Source organism: Neophocaena asiaeorientalis, unplaced genomic scaffold, assembly GCF_003031525.2.
Source record: "Neophocaena asiaeorientalis asiaeorientalis breed wild unplaced genomic scaffold, Neophocaena_asiaeorientalis_V1.1 scaffold721, whole genome shotgun sequence".
NCBI classification, from domain to species: domain Eukaryota; kingdom Metazoa; phylum Chordata; class Mammalia; order Artiodactyla; family Phocoenidae; genus Neophocaena; species Neophocaena asiaeorientalis.
The window spans coordinates 1,054,724-1,074,938 of NW_020175365.1; the positions used below are offsets into that span (position 1 = coordinate 1,054,724).

The 20,215-nt window shown below is 41.2% G+C and overlaps 1 protein-coding gene across 1 annotated transcript in view; it reads right to left on the reverse strand.

Annotated features, from left to right (window-relative positions):
- The window catches only part of MYO3B (myosin IIIB), a 397,699-nt gene that overhangs the window by 142,785 nt on the left and 234,699 nt on the right, over positions 1-20,215 (reverse strand). Inside the window, exons 24-26 of the mRNA XM_024765704.1 lie at positions 18,598-18,677; positions 11,310-11,387; positions 8,911-9,116 (exon numbers count right to left, since the gene is read on the reverse strand). Of these exons, the coding sequence (XP_024621472.1) occupies positions 8,911-9,116; positions 11,310-11,387; positions 18,598-18,677 (364 nt within the window). The remainder of the gene's footprint in view (positions 1-8,910; positions 9,117-11,309; positions 11,388-18,597; positions 18,678-20,215) is intronic.

Sequence of the window (20,215 nt, forward strand, 5' to 3'; positions counted from 1 at the left end):
CTCTGGAGGAAATGTGCCTTGACTGAGGAGCCAGGTCTGCAGCTGGGGCTGGAGAGCAAAGTGGCGCCCATTTGCCATCTCTGTGCCAGGAGGTTTCCTCACATACTCCTCCTCTTCCACCTTTCCTCTTCTTTGTCCGTGATTTTCTTCATTCTGTCTTCCTTCTGTTGCTTCATTGTTATTATCCAACATAAGCTAGTCCCACTGAAATTTGTTTAAGGAATCTCCAAGCAGGGACATAGAGTTTTACATCTACTGATTTTCATAGAATAAGCGAGGCAGCCAGTTCAAAAGTCCAGGGTGGCAGTCTTCTCAACTGCACTGATACTGTCTAACATCTTCAGAGCATCTTTCTTCTTGTTTTCCTTTATTATTTCTTCACATACTGTTTCCGTAGCATGGCCACTGTTCCCTGTGTTTCTTTACTACATGGATTCCTCCCTATAACTGAATTAGCTCATGAGGCTGCCCACAGAGCAGACATTAAGGAAATTGGGAAAGACAGCCTGGGCTTATTACTGCTGCTACTCAGTATCTTTGGAGAGTAGTGTGATTGATATTACCTCTTGTATCCACTTTTCAAATCACCACTATAGATTTCAGTCTCAATTTGCAGAGCTATCAGCTACAAAAATGATTTTTCTGATACTTGAATAGATAAGAAACAGCTGTCAGCAGTTTGGGCTCTGTGAGAAAGGGAGGGTCTTAAAAGAATAAGTTTTGGGATTGCGAATCATCTATAGGCAAGTTGGGAGGGATCTTCAGGCCAGGCCAGGCCAAGTTGAACCCATACTGCACCCTAAGAATGGAGAGAGGTGGTCACAGAAATTCTCTTCAGTCCATAGTAAACTGGAGAGTTACTGATACTGTCACCTCCTTAAAGATGGGACCTTGGCAAAGCTACATCATCCCTCTGGCCTCAGTCTTCTCATCTGTGAAATGGGAAAGTTGGACCAGGCCATCTCTTAGAGTTTTTCAATGATATCTTAAAAGGTAGTTTTAGAATGTTTTTTGTTTACTGCACTAACCAAAGTCATAACAATGGTAATATAAGAGTTAAGGGAGAAAAGAAGTCATCCAAGGTCTCACCTATATAAAAGGCATCAATGCACACACAGTTGGGGAGCGGTAAGCAACTCACTCTCTCAAAACAACAACAACAACAAAAGGGTGGGAATGACAGTATACAAGAACAGCAGTTGTTAGAGATTCCTCCCAGAGAATGCCACCACTCAATTGCTGCCCCTAGAAGCTAAATGCAGAGACTGTTCACATAAGCATGCAATGTATTTTTTTTTTTTTTTTTAAGCATGCAATGTATTTTAGTCACGATGCTGAAGCTGTCCATTATCCTCCCTAAGTATTATCTCTTACATATCTCTCGCAACCTCGTAAATCAATTTGCAGGGAACTGAGGATTCTGTTCACTTTGCTGCAGAAATAGTTGACTTATCTAAATAGCACATTAAGATCTATTTTATGTCAGGCTCTCACCTGTGTGGTTATAGGTGAAAAGAAAAAACCCCAGGGATGTCCTGGGAGAGATAAGGCATGGCATCGCCATCCGAGCTGCTGGAGGATTTGTGTTTTCCTATTCACTGCTCACTACCCAGAGAAGAAAGTAGCAGCTTTATTTTTTGAAAATTGAAATTTGGATTTCAGTCTTTCTTGAAACGTCTGGATTCTTCTGTGATGCTGATTTTTCTCTCAACTCCTGTTCTGTGAGCCAGTACTAACCCTGGGGCTCTGTAAGAGAATATCAGGGACCCTGTCCTTATAGATAAAGTTTTCACAGTGATAACTGATGACATTCAGTTCACTTTGCAAGAGCTAAAAGAATTTGTTGCAGCCTTAAAACTGCAAAAACATCTTTCCATGGCAATGGGATTAAAGGGTCCTCAATATCTTGCCTGCTTCCACTCAGACACTTCTGCACTTTTTAATTCTTAAACTACAATCCTGAGGAAGGAGGTAGCAAGGAGTAAGAAATGAGCGGGTTGTGAGGAACTGAAAGTATTTATTCAAGTTCATTCAGCCCCTTAGTCGTTCAGGTCATTCCTTCATTCAATTAATAAACATTAGATTTCTTTTCTGTGACAAGCATAATTAGTGCCTCTCCCATTACCATTCCCACTTCTTCCTAGCTAACTGAACACCAGTTTTTCTTTGGGTCACAATGCACCCAGCCCCAGACCCATTCCCCACTTTCTAAACCCCTCTTTGTAGCTAGGAATGGTCATGTGACTAAGTCCAGGCCAATGTGAGGTTATGTGAAATGGTTTCCGGGAAAATGTTTTCTTTCCTAATAAAAGCTGGGCAAATGTGGCTGACTTAGCTATTCATCCTACCCCTTCCCTTTCTTCCTGCCTTGAATGCAGACATAATGCCTGGAGAGGTAGCAGCTACATTGTAACCATGAGACTATAAGCTAACCCATACACACTAAAGATGGTAAAAAGAAATGAACGGAGGTCAGAAGATACACAGGCCCCTGATAACATCATTGAACAGCTAATATAACATTAAAAATAGCTTACCTCTCAATTTCTTTTTGTGAGAAACAAACAAATCTGTTTGGCAATGGTTCTCAGTTTGGGTAATTTTGCTCCCCAGGGGACATTTGCCAATATCTGGAGACAATATTTATTGTCACAATTTAGGGTGGGGAGGTGTTGCTATCCGCATCTTAAAAGGTAGAAGCTAGGGATGCTGCTGTACATCTTACAAGGCACAGGCATAGCCTTCCACAACAAAGAAGTACCTGGTCCAAAATGTCAGCAGTGCTGAGACTGAGAAACTCTGGGTTAAGCCACTAAAAATATTTATTGTTTGTTATTCACAGTCAAATGCATTCCTAATTGATAGATTCCCTCATTTGAGAAATACTAAACATACACCATGGGCTAGACACCATACCATACAAGATGCTAGAGATACAAAAATAAGTAAGAAGTCAAAGGTCAAAGTCCAAATATGAAAGACTTGAAAACAAAGGTCGACTTCGAAAATGTCTGGATGTCTAGAGTTGCTCCAGACAATCCACTGGCAAAAGCACGTGGATCTCAAAGGATTGCTCTAGAATCCAAGAAAGTCAATTGGTCAACTCTGGAGATGTCCTCAGTGAGGAGTTTTATAGGTCTTCTCTCTTAGAGTATAAATTGAAATAGAAAGAAGGCTTTGTTAAGGGAGTATTAAATCATGGCAAGAATTCTGCAGTATGAAAGGGAAGAAGCAGCCTTCTTGAGCAAAGTAATTACTGAAGACTATTCTTAGAGTACAAATAGAGGTCAGGTGAGAGACCCTGACAAAGAAAAGTGACATCCAACACAGTCCTAGATAGGACAAGGCTATTATGACCCATACTGATAAAGAGAAAAGTGTCAAAAATGCAAGCAGATGAACTCAAACTGGGCCAGAATAGATTATAAGTTTTTTCTAACCCCTTGGTGAAGCAGAGCTGGAAACTGTTTTCAGAAACCTGCTGTATAGTAGAGTGGTGGTTCAAAAGACAAAGATCCCAAAAAACAAAAAGCCAACTATGCTTAGGTTAACTTAGTAAACTGTATATAGTTCTCATTCCAGAGTTAACACTGCTATTGTCAACGGAACTTTTACTCTTCTTAGAAAATTCTAAATTAAAGATCTCCTCTAGCTACCCAGGTTGGGGTAGACTGTTACAGTTGATTCCAGGGTATGTATTGGTCAGATAAGGGGTAATGAATGCCTATGGTTTTAGCCTATCCACCCTCTTCCTCTCCTTCCTTTAACAGAGTCCCTCAGACCATGGTTCACATGGGGCTGACTCCATGCCCTGGCACTTGACCAAAGACCCTGCCAATCATCCCCTTGGGCACAGTTACTGGTATAAGCACCGGCACATGACCCAGGCTGGGACAACCAGAGAGTTCCTTGCATGGGAACTCTCAGGAACTTGCTTGCTGCTGATGTTGCTAAGCCTTTAGGATGCTTCCTACAGGAGCTTCCAGGGACCGTCTCTGCCGACATGTGAGGAAGAACTGCCTAGCTGACAAGAAACTCCAAAGAGGGGAAGCAAAGCTGCTGAAAAGAAGACAGTGGTTTGGTAAAATTGCTTGATGTCCTGTATCCAGACATGTCTTTGAACTTCCTAGTTATGTAAGCCAATATATCATCCCCTTTTAAATTTTGCTTCAATTCACTTCAGTTTCAGTCACTTGTTATTAAAAGATTCCTGACTAATACACCAAGTGAGCAGCCTGCTTTTAGAGGCTCTTGCCTTAATAGGGCATATGTTGTGCTATGTTAGGGAGCTCTAATCTAAAAGATTCCTTCTTTTCTGGAATGTGAGCTAAGAGGTGGGAAGATGAGAAAAGAGTCTAGAAAGGAGCCAGAGCAGAGAATCTCCCTTGTCCTGTGAAGTCTGTCTCTTCTAGAAAAAAAAAAAAAACATCAGCGTTTATTGTAGAGAGAAGGAAGGAAAGTTTGTTTAAAAGTCACCTTTTTAATGTATCAAACTCTAATAATAGCATTTTCAAGCTGGGTAGAGACTTTTTATTAACTTATTATGGTTTCTTACCTTTTCTTACCTGAAATCTTATGCTCTAACAATCTAGATTCTACTTTATAATGCAGATTAAACTTAACCTCAACAAAGCCAGCTCCATATTCTTGTCATGCACTTCAGAACTGCAAGGACCAAAGAGTCAGTCAGGAGATGGTAAAAGAGTCAGTCAGGAGATGGTAAAAGAAGATAGTGATGAAGGGGAAGGAGTAAAAGTTTGATTCAATTCAATAAATATTTACTAAATATTTACTAAATGCCTAATTTGTATCAGGGACAGTGCCGAACAGTGCTGAACAGTGCTGGACAGTACAGATACAAAGTTGGCTGCAAAATATCCCTGCCTCCCAGGTGGTTAATGTCAAGGTAAGAGACCGGCAGCTAGTTTCTACCTCAACGTAGTCAGCGCTACTGATGAAGCTCATCAGAGGGGCTCCTAACTCAGCCTGGGAGAGTCAAGGAGGGTGTTGCAGGGAAGAAAATGCCTGTTCAAAGTCCTGAGGAATGAGCAGGGGTTAGCCAGGGTAAGTCGGCTGACTGAAAACTTGGAGAAGGGGGATTCAGGCACCAAAGCACGAGCACAACATGAGCTTTTGCTCAAAGCAGGGAAGCATGGAATGACGTGGGGTGTTCCTAGAACACTTAAGTAGTTTGGTTTTTGCTGGAATGTGAGCTGAGAGGTGGGAAGACAAGAAAGAAGAGACTGGAAAGGTGGGCAGGATCCAGACAGGGAGACTCCCCATATCAGGCAGAGGGGTTGATGCTCACCCAGTGAGGTCTGGGATGGTCATTTCAATTAAGGATTTTAATCAAGGAAGCAACATGATTAGATAGGAATTTTAGGTAAATTGTACTCTGTGGCTCTTTGGAGAACAGAACAGGCATGAAGTCCATTTAGGAAGTTAAGTCAAGAGGGTGGACAAAAGAGCCTCAAAAGGTTTGGAATAGGTATTGATCAATGGGATAGAATTGAGAAGTCAGCAATAACTTATGACCAATTTATGGTCAATCGATTTTTAACAAGGATGCCAAGACAATTCAACAGGGGAAAGAATAGTCTTTTCAACAAACAGTGCTAGGAAAAGCTTGATATCTATGAACAAATGAATTAAGTTGGACCTGTACTTCACACCATACATAGAGATAATTCAAAATGGACCACTGATCTAAATATAAGACCTAAAACTATAAAAGTCTTAGAAGAAAACATAGGAATAAAGCTTCATGACCTTGGATTAAGCTTGGTTTCTTAGATATGACACCAAAAGCATTACTAACAAAAGAAAACACAGAAAAATTTGGCTTCATCAAAATTTTAAACTTTCATTCATGAAAAGATACCATCATGAAATTGAAAAGACAACCCACAGAATAAGAGAGAACATTTGCAAATCATATATCTGATAATGGGCTAGTATCCAGAGTATATAAATATCAATAATTAAATGGGTAAAGGATTTGAATAAACCTTTCTTCAAAGGAAATAATACAAATGACCAATAAGCACATAAAAAGCTGTTCACATTAGATAGTGGTTATTGTCGCACAACTTGTGAATACACTAAAACCTTAGAACTGTGTACTTTAAAAGGGTGATTTTTATCATATATGAATTATATCTCAAGCTGTTGCTTTATTATTATTATTATTGTTATTATTATTAAAAAGCCTTGGGAGAAGGGATGGGGGATTAATAAAGCCTTGGGAGAAGGGATCGGGAAATTCCCAAGGGAAACTTTTTGAGAAACTTTAGCAGGTAAAGTTGGCAGGACTTTTGATGGATTGTTTGAAGAAAGTGAGAAGACAGAGGTGACCCTAGATTTCTGGAGAAGAGGAAGTAGAGGAATAGAAGGGAGAAGGAGATGAAGGAGATACCAGGGCACATAGCTCTCACGCCATCATGAGAAGAAATGGAAGTTGCTGATGAAGGAGAAGAGGTAAGAGTTTCACTTTGTTCAACAGACACTGATTTAACAACTGTTATGAATTGGGTCCTGGGAATGCAGTTCTCCCTCCTGTGAGCTCAAGTGGGAGAGGTGGGCTTTTCTGGAGGACTCAGAGGCTAAGGCCCCGGAATCTGCATGTAATCTCTGAAAATCTTTAGGATGTGGGCTCTGTGTATTCCCGACTTCTTATCATGCAGATGATGAAACACCTTTTACAGAAATATTAGGTTACCTGCCAAATTCTATATCCAAGAGGAGACGAGAACTCCGACCTCCTCACTAAATTATATTATTTACTACAAGAGTTTAATAAACAAACCATAAGACTTTGAACTGAATGCACTGTGCTACCCTTGAGACATTGGCCAGAACACATCCCAATATGTGCAGTCATATGTGTTATCCCAGTATAGACCTTCTGCCAGACCATACTTCAGAGTCCACTGACCACAAAGCCAATGAGTGTTCATAGTCATTTTCTGTGATGTCTCAACAGCATGACTTCCAGGAGGTTTCAGCCAGCTGCCCAGCACTGTCAGGTGGCCTTTCTCATGCCTACCTGAGACTAGATAGATGAATGCTTCCAATCCACCTGGCCCCATTGATGAGAGGGTGTTGGAAGTAACCCTTTCTTTGAAGGCTCCGTGAATGGAAAATAGGAAGGGCACTTCTAAGTCATTTTGCCAGAAAATTCAAGGATGATGGGGCAAAGAAATGTTTTAGGTTTGGCCATGTCTGCAGACTTGGGTGACTTGGGGAAGTCCTCCTGCATTTGGGAACCCGACGACATAATCCTCAAAACACAGCCTTTCAGGTGTGCACGTCAGGCTTCAGTACTGAGTGCCAGAAAATACAAAAAGGTAAAGAGTAACATTAAACAAGTCTTTATCTTTTATTTACCACCACCTGATAAGCCCTGCCTTTGATTGTTTTGTCTGCATATTTCCTGCTAAGAGTTTACAAAACAGCACTCCCGAACAGGAAGATAAGAGGCGCACCTATTTGTTGAATAACATCAAGGGGGGAAACTGTTAACTCATCCATTTTGTTGTTAAGTTGCTCAAAAGGATCAAAATACCAATTAACCTGCTGGCTCAGAAATCTTTGATACCCTCAGATTTACTGACATTTTGAAACTCTTGTTCATACTTGCCTATTGGCTTTCTGATTACGAACAAAGAAGTGCCAATCTGTTTAGCATTTGACCTGTTTTCTTAAATATTTTTATGTATTCAACACTTAGTGGCTAAAAATACTTGACTAGTCACATTCATGAGCTAAAATGTGTTTGTTTGTTTCACCTCCAAATTTAAGAGGGAAAAAGAGGCTCAAAGACACTTCGTTTTAAAAAGTCATTTCGTTCTTATTTTTAATTTAAAAGCTCTCATTGCAAGGAATTTTTTTGGCCCTTTTGTCTCCATGCAATTTAGTGGCATTGGGAAGATCTGATGAAGCGACCTGCCACATTAGGATCCATTCTTCCCTGAGGAAAAAATGGAAAAATGACCTTGGGCATTAGTTTCAGAATGGTGGTAAAAAGAAACAGATTTTATAATGAATATTAATTTTCCTCTCTGGATATCCTCAGACACTAGTGTTCCTCAGAGATGGTTTTTTGTTATTCTTGTTCCTTATTTCTTCACGGAAAGTTTTGTGAAAATCCTACCTGTAATCATATGCATGTATAAGGCATACCTGTGGCAGCTGTTCAGAAAAGAGCAGCATTTCACTCTTAGGTAAAGGCAGTTTCTGGGTTTAGAAAGCTCTACAGCAATTTTTGCAATAAACATTTATGGAATGTAGTAGACCGAGGAGATTAAAAGTGTGGCTGCTATAGCCAGACTGCCTGGGTTCAAATTTTGGCTCAACCATTTACTAGCATGGGATCTTGGTAAAATCAATTTCCTTCTGTGCTTCAATTTCCTCAACTGTAAAATGGGGATAATAATAAAGCCTAGCTTACAGGGCGGTTGTATGGATCAAAGGAGATTATATATTTGGGACAATTCAGGTGCTATGTAGATGTTAGCTATCACATTATATTGTGCCAGATGCTGGGAGAGGAGTGGATGCCTGGGTGCATTTACATTTGCCAGAATCTTGACCCATTTATGGAGGGATACTTTTGTCATAGCAATTAAATATCTGGAGATTTTGAAACCTAAGGATATATAACAGATAAATATCTATGGACATTTTTATTTTTCAAATGTGATCAGGAGGGAGCTTAACCTGTCCTCCAGATGACTGTATAATTTAGTTGGAGCACAGGAGAAACACAACAATTAAGCAAGTAAATGCTAGCTGGTAACTAGCCAATTACATGTTTGGAGGCAAGTGGGCAGGAGGAGTGATCCCAGGGGACAGAAGGGCCTTGGCAGAGCTGTGTTTAACATAACGTAGTTCCCAAGATACCAGACTGACCTTTTCACAAACTCTTCAAAGAGGATACGGTGGGAGTAACCCTGCTGGCGGATGCTGACCGTCTCTAGGATGCCTGTGGAGCGGAGCTGGGCCCGCACTCTGTCTCGGGTGAACTTCAGTGCCTCTCGGTCGTCGTTGGGCTTGATGCAGCGTACAAAGTGGGGCTGTCCCACCACCATTTTGGAGAGCAGATCCATCAGAGAATACTACCAGGGAGAAAAACACACATGAAATGAGGTTACCACAAACATAATAGATAATTACGACACAGGCCTGCTGGGCCTCCAGGGCAGTTTGTTGGCTTGTAAACAACTCATGGAACCTTCGAGGCTACACAAGAATCCAGCAAAAAGAAACAACAATGTAAGCTCTGACGATGACTTATCACTACCCACAAATTCAAAAGTATTCTTTAAACATCACCTGGTGCCAGGCCATATCCCATTTGGCAGAAACTCAGCCGCCTAAGAACTTGCTTAGGTTACCTCGTAACTCCATCACCAGAACTAGCTGGTCTCTGGTATGCCAAGGTGATGTTCATAAACTGTATCCATAATTTAAAATATCCAGCTTTGGCTCCCTAACTCAGGGGTTAGAGCACTGGTCTCATAAAATGTCCGGCTTTCAGGCAGGGGTCAGTTGCTTCTTCAACCTAACAATCACCAGGAAGTCTAAGCAAATCTTACCAATGTCATTGTTAATAAGGCAGAGGAAAAACAAGAAAAATAAAGAGGGCAAAGAAAACAAGAAAATCAGCGGGAAAACAGATTATAATGAAGATGAACTAACATACACCGAGTGTCTGGCAGGGGCGCTCGCAGAGAGAGAGAGCACACGGAAAAGCTGAGCGGTGCTCACTGCTCCTCACGGGCATCCACTGTGGCAGCTCCTCTTTTGGACATGCCTTCAGGGGCAATTACAAGCCACATGTAAAATCAGTTTCCTTATTCATAATCCTACCTCCTACTAATCCAATACACAGTTACCTAGCTTGGCAATGTGCCTTTTTTTTTAGCATTTGGGGACCAGTATTTTGAGGACACCCAACTGGTTGCTATGGATATACTTCTGAAAATTGTAAGCCAGAGGCTTCTTCTGCTGAAAGAGGGACTCTAGGATCTTGAGGATGCCTCACAGAGTCCATCAGAGCCTCCAAATCCCATGGGATACACACACACACACACACACACACACACACACACACACACACACACACCAACATAGGAGGATATAGTCAAGCCACTAAAGGGACATGATCAGGGTAGGTCTCAGATAAGAAATAAGTGACAATTAGAAATGTCCAACCATGAGGGACGAAGCAGGGGCTGAAAACCCACCTGCTGGAGAAGGGATCACTGCACAGATGGAGTGCTGCACCCAAAGTCCTCTAGGCCCTTACAATCCATACCCCTGAGGCCAATTCTAGTCTGCCTCTAAAGCACAGCTGGATAAGTCAGACTTCTTAGCTTTACATCTTTCTTGAACCTGCTAGCTTTCGGTGGAACCTTCTTTGCACGGTGCTGGCTCCCAGGCCCTACCCTTCAGCCTGCCTGGCAACTCCAGCTCATGATCCACTTGACTTACCATTCCTGCCAAACCCCTTCCTGTGGCCGATCCCAACTTACAACCTTATTTTGTCGTCCCTGAGTTCAGTAGTTCCATCTTTGGCTTAACAGCATGTCCGTCGTGAAGCTGCCTGGACCTCAGCTCCCCATAGTCAATGATCTAAAAGGGGCTTCTAACCCCAATGCTTCATAATTTGAAGATAAACAAATCTGTTCAAATTAGTACAAATTGACAGTGTCTTATCTTTCCTATCTAATGTGCATTTGACAGAGTCCCTCTAGAGACGACGTTTTTACTCAAAGGAGTCATTTCACCAGATGAAACATGAGGAATTGTGGTAACAGAGATGGGAAATAACTGGGCTCAGGCAAATGGGTCTTGCAATGGGTCAATTCAATCTAGGAAAAGAAAGTCAAAGCTAAGACATAGCCTCTCATGAACTTGATAAACCACCTTCTGGAATTGTATTAACTACTTTACTTCTCAGTAAATATGCTGGAAAAGTGGCTGACTCCAGTAGTTTTAAGGCCAAGAAGCAGCTGAAATGCTAACAGAATCAGCACATTCAATGGACAGGGCTATGTGCCAGTGGCAGAGAGGGCCTTCTGCAGACACTTGAGGGCTCATCTGGTCTTTCTGAGATCAGAGAACACTGTCCTCAGAGGGAGGTTCCCTGTTATAATTTTCCTCTCCCTATACACCACCACCTTTCTTAATTGACTCTTGAGCTTTGCTCTTATTTCAGTGACTCTGTGGTATCTGGGCCTCTTGTGGGAAGGGTTGGCAAGTCCTTTCTGGAAACAGGCAGAATAGAGATCAAGAAGACTCCATACCCGGAAGTAAGAAGCCATGGTCTGCCCCTTCATGTTGGTGGTTTCTTCCGGATGCCGTATCACCTCCAGAGTGTCCACCTGGAACACAGGCAGAGGTGAATGGTTTGAGGATATAGACAATTTATTTTCCCCAAATCTGAAAGGTAATTTGGTCAAATATCTGAGGGGCCTTGATGTTTAGGACACAACTGTACAGACCATGAGGGAGGATTTTAAAGACATCTAAAAGAAAAACAGAATTCGCACTGTTCTACTCCCTTGACAATGACCGAACTCTGTGACATACTATATGGTCTCAGCACAAACCCCCATCAGTGTTACTTCTGTATTTCTCCATGCTCTAATGGGCCATATTAAGTTCTCCAATAATGTCACATGAGACCAAATTATTTCTTAAAAGAAAACTGGGCAAAACCCATGAGGCTGGGTGATTACAAAGCCCCGGACCCAAAGCCCCGGTTGCACCACAGTGCATTAGGGGAGCCCTTTCGCCTTCCGGCCATCAGATACTAACCCTGCCACACCCCTCCTGCCGCCCAGAGTTACCACGTGCTCACTGCGGACCAGAGCTTGGGATACACCTGTTCCCAATCACCTGCCCCAACTACCTGGGCCGACTGGAAGGAATTTAGAATGAAAACAACTGTAGCAAACAGACGTGGCACCCTGTGTTCCATCATTTTATCACAACAATAAAATTCCTGCTCCCGCACACACAAAGCTATTTGGTTTGCAGAGCACATGAGCGGCATTTCAGCACCAGCCTCCTCTGTGGCAGCCTCCCATCTGCTCGGAACAGGTGGCAAGGGTATGAAGCACAGACATTTGAACTGGAAGATGCTGCTGTCAGCACGTGTGTTCCACTCAGTGGATTGCTGTCCAGGCAGCCACCCACCCATGGGGTGAGAATGTCTGCAGCCTTGTTCAACAACAGTGAGAAGTGGGTGCTAGAAGGGACGGGGCCATGGGGAGGTGGGTGAATAATGACGCTTACCTCGAGGGGCATTTAGGAGACTGTGTGCAAAATGGAAGAAAAGGCTTCAACTGGCTTGGATAAAGAAAACAGGTCTGTTTAAGAAGGGGAATAAATGTGGAGCTAAGTTTTCAAAAACTAGAAAAGCAACCTAAATAGTGAGCAGGAATATAAGGGTAACTCTGAGAGAAGTAATGTCAGGGGTCGGGGGGCGGGGGGCGGTCCGCGGTGCAGCTTGCATTCTCTGGGCTGCAGATTGGATCTGTTCCCAAAGCCATCATTTCATTTGGATGCAGCTGAAGCAATGGTACAACTGCCTGTAGGTCTGACTTCTTAATATTTTTAATGAGAAAGGAGGAAATGAAAGCGCTGTGTTGAGAAGGAAGGCTGCTCTCACAGAGAAAAGAGACAAACACACCCACCCCACCTGCAGAGGTCCTATGGTGTTATCTGCAGGGACCACATGGAAGGTTTCTTCCCCATCTCACCCCCACTTGGAGGATAGAGCTCAGCACTGGTGAGGTTTGGGGAAAGCTAGTTAGGACTGAAGGAAGAAAGATCTTGGCTAGGGTCTGCCTTCGGCCAAATTGTAAATTCTGAGAGTTTTCCTAAACATTCTTTCGCCCCACCTGACCTTCATGTGCACACAACTTCTGGGAATTTCTCACTATTTCTTTTATTCAGAGATCATCCCTGAAGAACCACAGCTTGTTCTGAACTCTGCTTTTCCTCCTTCCTTTCCCTCCCTTTTCATTCAAATTAGCCAGCGAATGCCAGCCTCTCAAGCTGTAATTCACTGTGAAAGGGCAGCTGAAAAGTTCATCCATATTTCTCCTACTAGTAGCATTTACCTGTTACCCTTCCTCAGAACATACAGTGGACCCTTGGCATTTGAGAATTTAACAGTTTAGTGATCAGAAAAATCTTTGATGTATGTTAATTCTGCTAAGACATAATTTAAAAAGTGTGATATGTATTGTTTTCAAGATCAGTACCCATCCCCTGCAGCAAATTGGAAAAATACGGAACGAAGCACTAATTTGCAATCCAACTTATAGGGCTGGTGTACTCCTGTAGCCACCCAGCACGACTTTAGTTCTGTCCTTATACTCACATACAGAGTAACTCTTGTAAAGTAAGTAAAAACCTATTCTGTGTTACATGTAACTTGGAAATGTTAATGCTTGTCTACAGTTCATCACCTACATATTTAGTACTATATTTTAAAGAATAAATAATATACTATTGGGATACCTTCTAATTTAAGAATTTGTTAAGGTCTTGGGTTGGTCAAGGGTCTCTTGCATATATGCATAGTCATGAAGTTCTCCTGTGCATGGAGTAGATCTAAAAGAGGGGATTTCACTTCGGACAAGGGACATACCAGAAGTTGCCTCTCTTGACCTTTCAAAGTAGGAGACCTCTGTCTGCACTGGGCCTGCCATGACCTCCACAGAATTCAAAAAAACTTGAAAGAAAAAAAAAAAGAGATGAGAAGGTTGTTGTCTAACCTAAGAGCTTGTCTTTCTGAACTAATTTAGTTAATGGTAGCCTCATTTAATTAAAAAAAAAAATGTCTCTTAGAAACAATCCAGAAAGTAGGTTCTATTGAGGTCATCATCTAACAAATAGTTCTTTCCAAAGGTGGGGATTTCACAACAAAAAACCAGTCCTCTCCACAGCATCTTATAAGTTTTTACCTCAGATAGGAGGAAAAGAGACAGGAAAGGCTTCCTAGGCTCAGGGGGTATGTGCTACAGGGCACAGGGTTTGGAACTGGACACACCTGCTTCAAATTCTGGCTCCTCCGCTTAATAGCTGTATGGACTTGGACTTGTTAACTTCCCAAAGCCTGTGTTATTTAAAAACCACTGCCTTGAACACACACAAGAGGCCAGTCAGTTCCCCTTCCTTCATTACCATGTTGGATTCAGTCTTAGCTTAGTGATGAGTACTAAGGATGCAGGGTTTTGTTCCATGGAATAAGGTGAGTACTAGCGCCCATGCAACACAGCAAGGACATCTTTTTATTTATTGTCAGAGAAAATACTTCCAATGAAAACAATTTCAAAATGATCAGTAGAACTGATATTCTGGATAAAAACATTGTCTTTCTAACCCAGTATACCCTTCTTCTACACCACCAATTGCTACAACGATATAAGCCAACTGGAGCTAAGCAAGCTTGTTTTTTGCCCACATGACAAATGTCCTACCCCATTCCTTGTGAGCAGTGCTGGTTAGCCTTCAAAGTAGTCATGAGTAAGCTTTACAAATTGTGGTACAGACCCCAAGCCCACAGGAAATGAGCAAGCTTCTGTATACATATGGACTACACACATGGAATTTTAGATGGTTATCAAAATGTGAGTAATAAAACATTTACTGTTTCCGATGTGAAATCACTATGCTAAACACTTTGCTTACACTATGTCAATGAATTCTCAAAAGGACCCTATGAGGTAAACACTATTATCACTCCTATTCTACATATAAAGAAGTTAAGGCTCAAAGACTTTAGGTAAATTTCCCAGAGTCCTGCAGCTAGTAACTGGCCATGCCTAGATCTGAACCCAGTTCTGATTCCAAAAGCTACTCCTTAAACATTACATACTGCCTTTCTATGTGGTTTGTTACAACTTATAGAATCGGTCTGAAAGCATGGTATTATTAAAAAGATTTGCCTCATCTGTCAACTAAATTTACTTTAGGATAAAGACATAGACTCCAAAAAGTCTCACAAACCATCTATATCTCAGCAATAAATGAAAAACTGAAGGATTTCTTTTCCCCCTTGGTCTCCGTAAGTACCTACTATCTGCATCCCAAAACCTCAGAAGTATTTATACTTAGGTTCTTGACAAGGCCTTTGGTCAAGAATTTTTACCGCTGTCAAGTGATCCATCCCTCTCTCAAGGAAACAGTCCCTACGGCATCACTTCCCTCAAAAGTCTCCACAGCACTGAATGAGGAAGCAAGGCTGGCCTTGACACCGGCCCAGTGTGAGGGTGCTGAATGTGGTGGAGGTCAGCTTTCTGCAAGGCCACCTCTGCTGTTTCACCTTGGAGAAGGCAGAGAGGAACTGATGGAGTTTTTTTATTGCTGTTGTTACCCTTCATATTTTCTGATGCCTTAATTAGAACTTTCAGCTCATATTCTTTTCCAGGGACAATAAATCTCTAGTCATTTTCATCTCGCCTGTATTTATTATAGTGATGTAAATATACGCCACACACTCGAGGGCACACTTCTCATGTAGGCAGGGCAGGGAGGGAGATAACAACGTGCTGATACCGAATGTGGAAGGCAGGGGGACAGGTCCTGGCAGAGTCCAGCAGTCAAAACATCAAATTGAGGAAAGGAGGGGAATATGAGTTGACAGAGAATATTACACAGGAGTCTTTCATCTTTTTGAAAGGAATGTGTCACGATCCTTTTTAGAATCTGGTGGAAGCCAATGACTGCAAAAAAACACATATACAGTTGATCCTCATTATTTGTGGATGCTGTATTTGTGAATTTGCCTACTTGCTGAAATGTATTTGTAATCTCCAAATCAATCAGTGCTCACACACTTTCACGGTCATTTGCAGACATGCAGAGCAGTGGAAACTTCGACATCTGATGTGCCTGCTTCCAGCTGAGGTTGAACAAGGTGACACTCTGTCTTCTTGTTCCAGCTCTCATGCTGTAAACAAGTGTCTTTTTCAAGGTCTACTTAAGTGCCACGATTTTTGTGCCCCATTTTTGTGCTTTTGGCTGGTGATTTTACTGTTTAAAATAGCCCCTGGGGCTTCCCTGGTGGCGCAGTGGTCAAGAATCCGCCTGCCAATGCAGGGGACAAGGGTTTGAGCCCTGGCCCAGGAAGATCCCACATGCCGCGGAGCAACTAAGCCCATGTGCCACAACTACTGAGCCTGTGCTCTAGAGCTCGCGTGCCACAACTACTGAGCCTGTGTGCCACAACTACTGAGCCTGCGTGCCACAACTACGGAAGCCCATGCGCCTAGAGCCCATGCTCCACAATAAGAGAAGCCACCGCAATGAGAAGCCCATGCACCGCAACAAAGAGTAGTCCCCGCTCGCCACAACCAGAGAAAGCCCGCGCACAGCAACAAAGACCCAACGCAGTCAAAAATAAAACATAAATTTATTAAAAATAAACAAATAAATATAAAATAGCCCCTAATCATAGTGTTGAAGTGCTGTCTAGTGTTCCTAAGTGGAAGGAGGCTGTCAAGTGCCTGTTGGAGAACATTTGTGTGTTAGATTAGCTTTGTTCAAGGCATGAGTTATAGTGCCATTGGCCTTGAGTTCAACGATACAAATACTGTACTTGAAATATTGTTTTATACAAAGCAATACTACATATAATTATTTTAAGAAGTATCTAGTTGACCTGAGCAACACAGGTTTGAACTGCATGGATGTACTTACACACATATATTTTTCAATGGTAAATACAGTACTACTACACGATCCATAGTTGGTTGAATCTGCATCTGTGGAACCGTGGATACAGACAGCCCTCTATAAAGTTATATGTGGGTTTTCGACTGTGTGGAGAGTTGGTGCCCCGACCCCCATGTTGTTCAAGGGTCAGTTGTATTAAATAAAGTGTCTTTATATAGAAACACACATAATACAAGATTATGTATTAATCAGTTGATGAAAGTGTTGTAACCAGAGGCTTGCAGGAACCTAACCGTGTATTTCCTCTAGGAGCAATGCTCAGAATTTGCTGATTCAGTGTTCACAGTAACTTTACAGAACATAAGTCTTGTGAATAATGAGAATCAACTGTATTTAACACAAACAACATTTTACATGTAATATCAAGAGGCTCTCGTAACCACTGAAACCTCTCTGTAAATCTCATTGAGGGGCCCATATAACTCATGTTAAATAGCCCTAACATCTTGCCACAAATTCACAAGGTTGAAAAGCAGAATATTCCACAAGATTGTACTAACAATGTGGGTGTAAAAATTATTGTTAACAAAGGTGATCTGAATCCCTATTTATGTGCAGGTCTTTTTTTCTCAGAGGGATTAAGTATAGATATGTATGTCTCTATCAATTTGGGGGTAATAGTCAATGGCATTATGTGCAGCTGTACTGATCATTCTTTATTAAATGAATTATTTAATATTCAATGTAAACAAAAAGGTAAGAAAATTCAGAGATGTGACCTGTTTATTACTCCATCACCTTTAACATTATTGTTTCTTGGTCTTAGTATTAGTATATACAATGAGCATTAACCAGCCAGTCCTTGAGATTTGTGCTAAGCATTATCATGAAGGATGGAAGAGTTTAAAATATTTTACAGTGGGATATTTAGGAACCCTCCTAACACCCCTTTTGCATGGACAAGTGCACGGCTCATTTTTCAGAGAGCAAAGCAGAGAAATAGGAAAGGGTATGGTTTCTTTCCTCCCTGCTGACTCCTTTTGTTATCCTCCTCTGTAGGTTGGTGATAGCTTCAAGGAAAAGTGCTTTATCTCTTCCTAGATGGACTTTATGACTTTATTTTCAAGTGTCAACAATTTTCAAGTGTCATTGTTCTGTATCTTAAGTGATATTTCTGAAAATCAGGTGAAGGGGTCTAGATATGCCACAGTGGCATAAGGATTACTTTGAACTGAAGACATGTAAGAATCAACAGTTGCAAGAAGCTTTTTGGAACTCCCTTTATCTGCCTAAAAGCAAAGCCTCCCAAAAGAATTCAGCTGTCTCAAATCCCCTCCGAGAGGGGAGCTTTGCAATCAGAGAAGATTGACTCCTATCACCAGAGATGAGAAGTCAGCACTGGGATAAGAAATTACCTAAATAGACATTGTCATAAAACTGTTATACCTCCCATCTATTCTCCTAAAGGACCATTTATTTCTCCCAAAAGTCATTTGTTGTCCCAGAAACGTCCTTCTTCCTCTCTTCACCTCCTATGAAGATGGTATATAAGCCCCGAAATCTAACTGGCCCTTTGAGTCACTTATTTGGTGAACTACTGTATGTATATGATTAAAGTATTTTTTTTTCTCTTGCTAATATGTCAGTTTAATTCACATTCCCCCATATACTGAACTTAAGAGGGTAGAGGAAAAGTTTTTTTCCCTGACACAGGATTGCAAAGGATTCCATGGTGCTGTTTCAAATTTCCTAACCCCTGATTCCTAAATCCCTTCAATCTCTCTTCCAGACTGCCCAGGTAGTGGGCCAGATAAAGGAAACTAATGTTGCCCACCTAGGATAACCCCTAGGGTGGGAACATCTTGTCGTCCACAGTATTTGGAGTACAAACACACTACTTACCTTGGGTCTCCCAGCACTGAAATGCGGAGGCAAAGATCTTGAGGCTGCTGTTATCCTGGCTCTTGTCTGGGCCAAGTTACCTGAGCAAAAAAGACAAAGAAGTTAAGGCAAAGGAAAAGTGAAACAATAGTATGATGAGTAATTTTTCTCTTTGTGCCCTTGTATTTTTCAGAATGTTCTAAATGATCTGCTCTGAATTTGAAAAATTTGGAAAAATTTGAATTTTGAAACTTCAATGATATAAATTGGAAGTAAATTATAAGTTATAAATAATTTGTAATATAATTTGAATATATATTAGTTTAATAAGCAAATAAGAAATGACAAAAGGTCTCAAATTCACTTAAACTAGGACTAGAAGGAAATTACTACAACATAAAAGGGCCATATATGAAAAGCCCACAAATCATGTACTCAACAGTGAAAAACTGAAAGTTTTTCTCTTACATTAGGAACAAGGCAAGAATGTCCACTCTCACCACTTCTATTCAACATAGTACTGGCAGTCCTAGCTAGATCAGTTAGGCGAGAAATTGAGATAAAAGCATCCAAATTGTAAAGGAAGAAGTAAAATTATCTCTGTTCATAGGTGACATTACCTTATATGTAGAAAACTCTAAAGATCACACACACACACACACACACACACACACACACACACCCCTAACAGAACTAACAAATGAATTCAACAAAGTTGTAGGATATAAAATCAACAGATAAAAAAATCAGTTGCATTTCTATATACTAACAATGAAAATCTGAAAAGGAAGTTAAGAAAACAATTCCATTTACAACAGCATCAAAAAGAATAAAATACTTGGAAGTAAACTTAACCAAGGAGGCGAAAACTTGTATACTGAAAACTACAACAAAAGTAAAAGGAAAGCAATTCCATTGTGGGGGAGGAAAAAAATCTTTTTCCTCTACTCATCTTAGGTTCACTGGCTGAGGCCCTATTAATTAGACTGACAGAAGACAGAGTAACAAGAGAAAAGCAATCAGAAGTTTATTAATGCATGTATCACACATATACACAGGAGTATTTAATGATGAGTAACTCAAAGGGGTAGTTAGAACTTGGGCTTACATAACATCTTAACAAAAGAATAATAAATTTATAAAGAAGTGACAAGACAAAGGAAAAGAACTTTGAGTTTCTAGGGGCGGGAAATTGTGGGAAGGTAAATATATAGGGAAGCTAATGGAAGATAAGGGCTAATGCGTTATATAGATTCCTCTGGTGCTGTCTTTGAGTTGATAAGCATCTAGAGTTGTTTCTGGTGATTAACTTATGTGCTTTCTGGTAGAGAGGACAGGGGGCATATTTTTACAAATTTATGCCCTGCTTTTGGGCAAATAGGGGGAAGCGAGCGAGCCTTTTCTTGTATCTGCTTCTTCTCAATTGCCTTCAGCTTAAAATAATTTTAATGCCAAAGTGGCATATTTTGGGGTGGCATATTCTGTTACCCTTCACTGTGTTCATTGATTAGAAGACTTAATATTGTTAGAATGTCCATGCTACCCAAAGAGATCTACAGATTCAGTGCAATCCCCATCAAAATCTCAATGGCATTTCTGGAGAAATAGAAAAAACAATCCTAAAATTCATATAGAACCA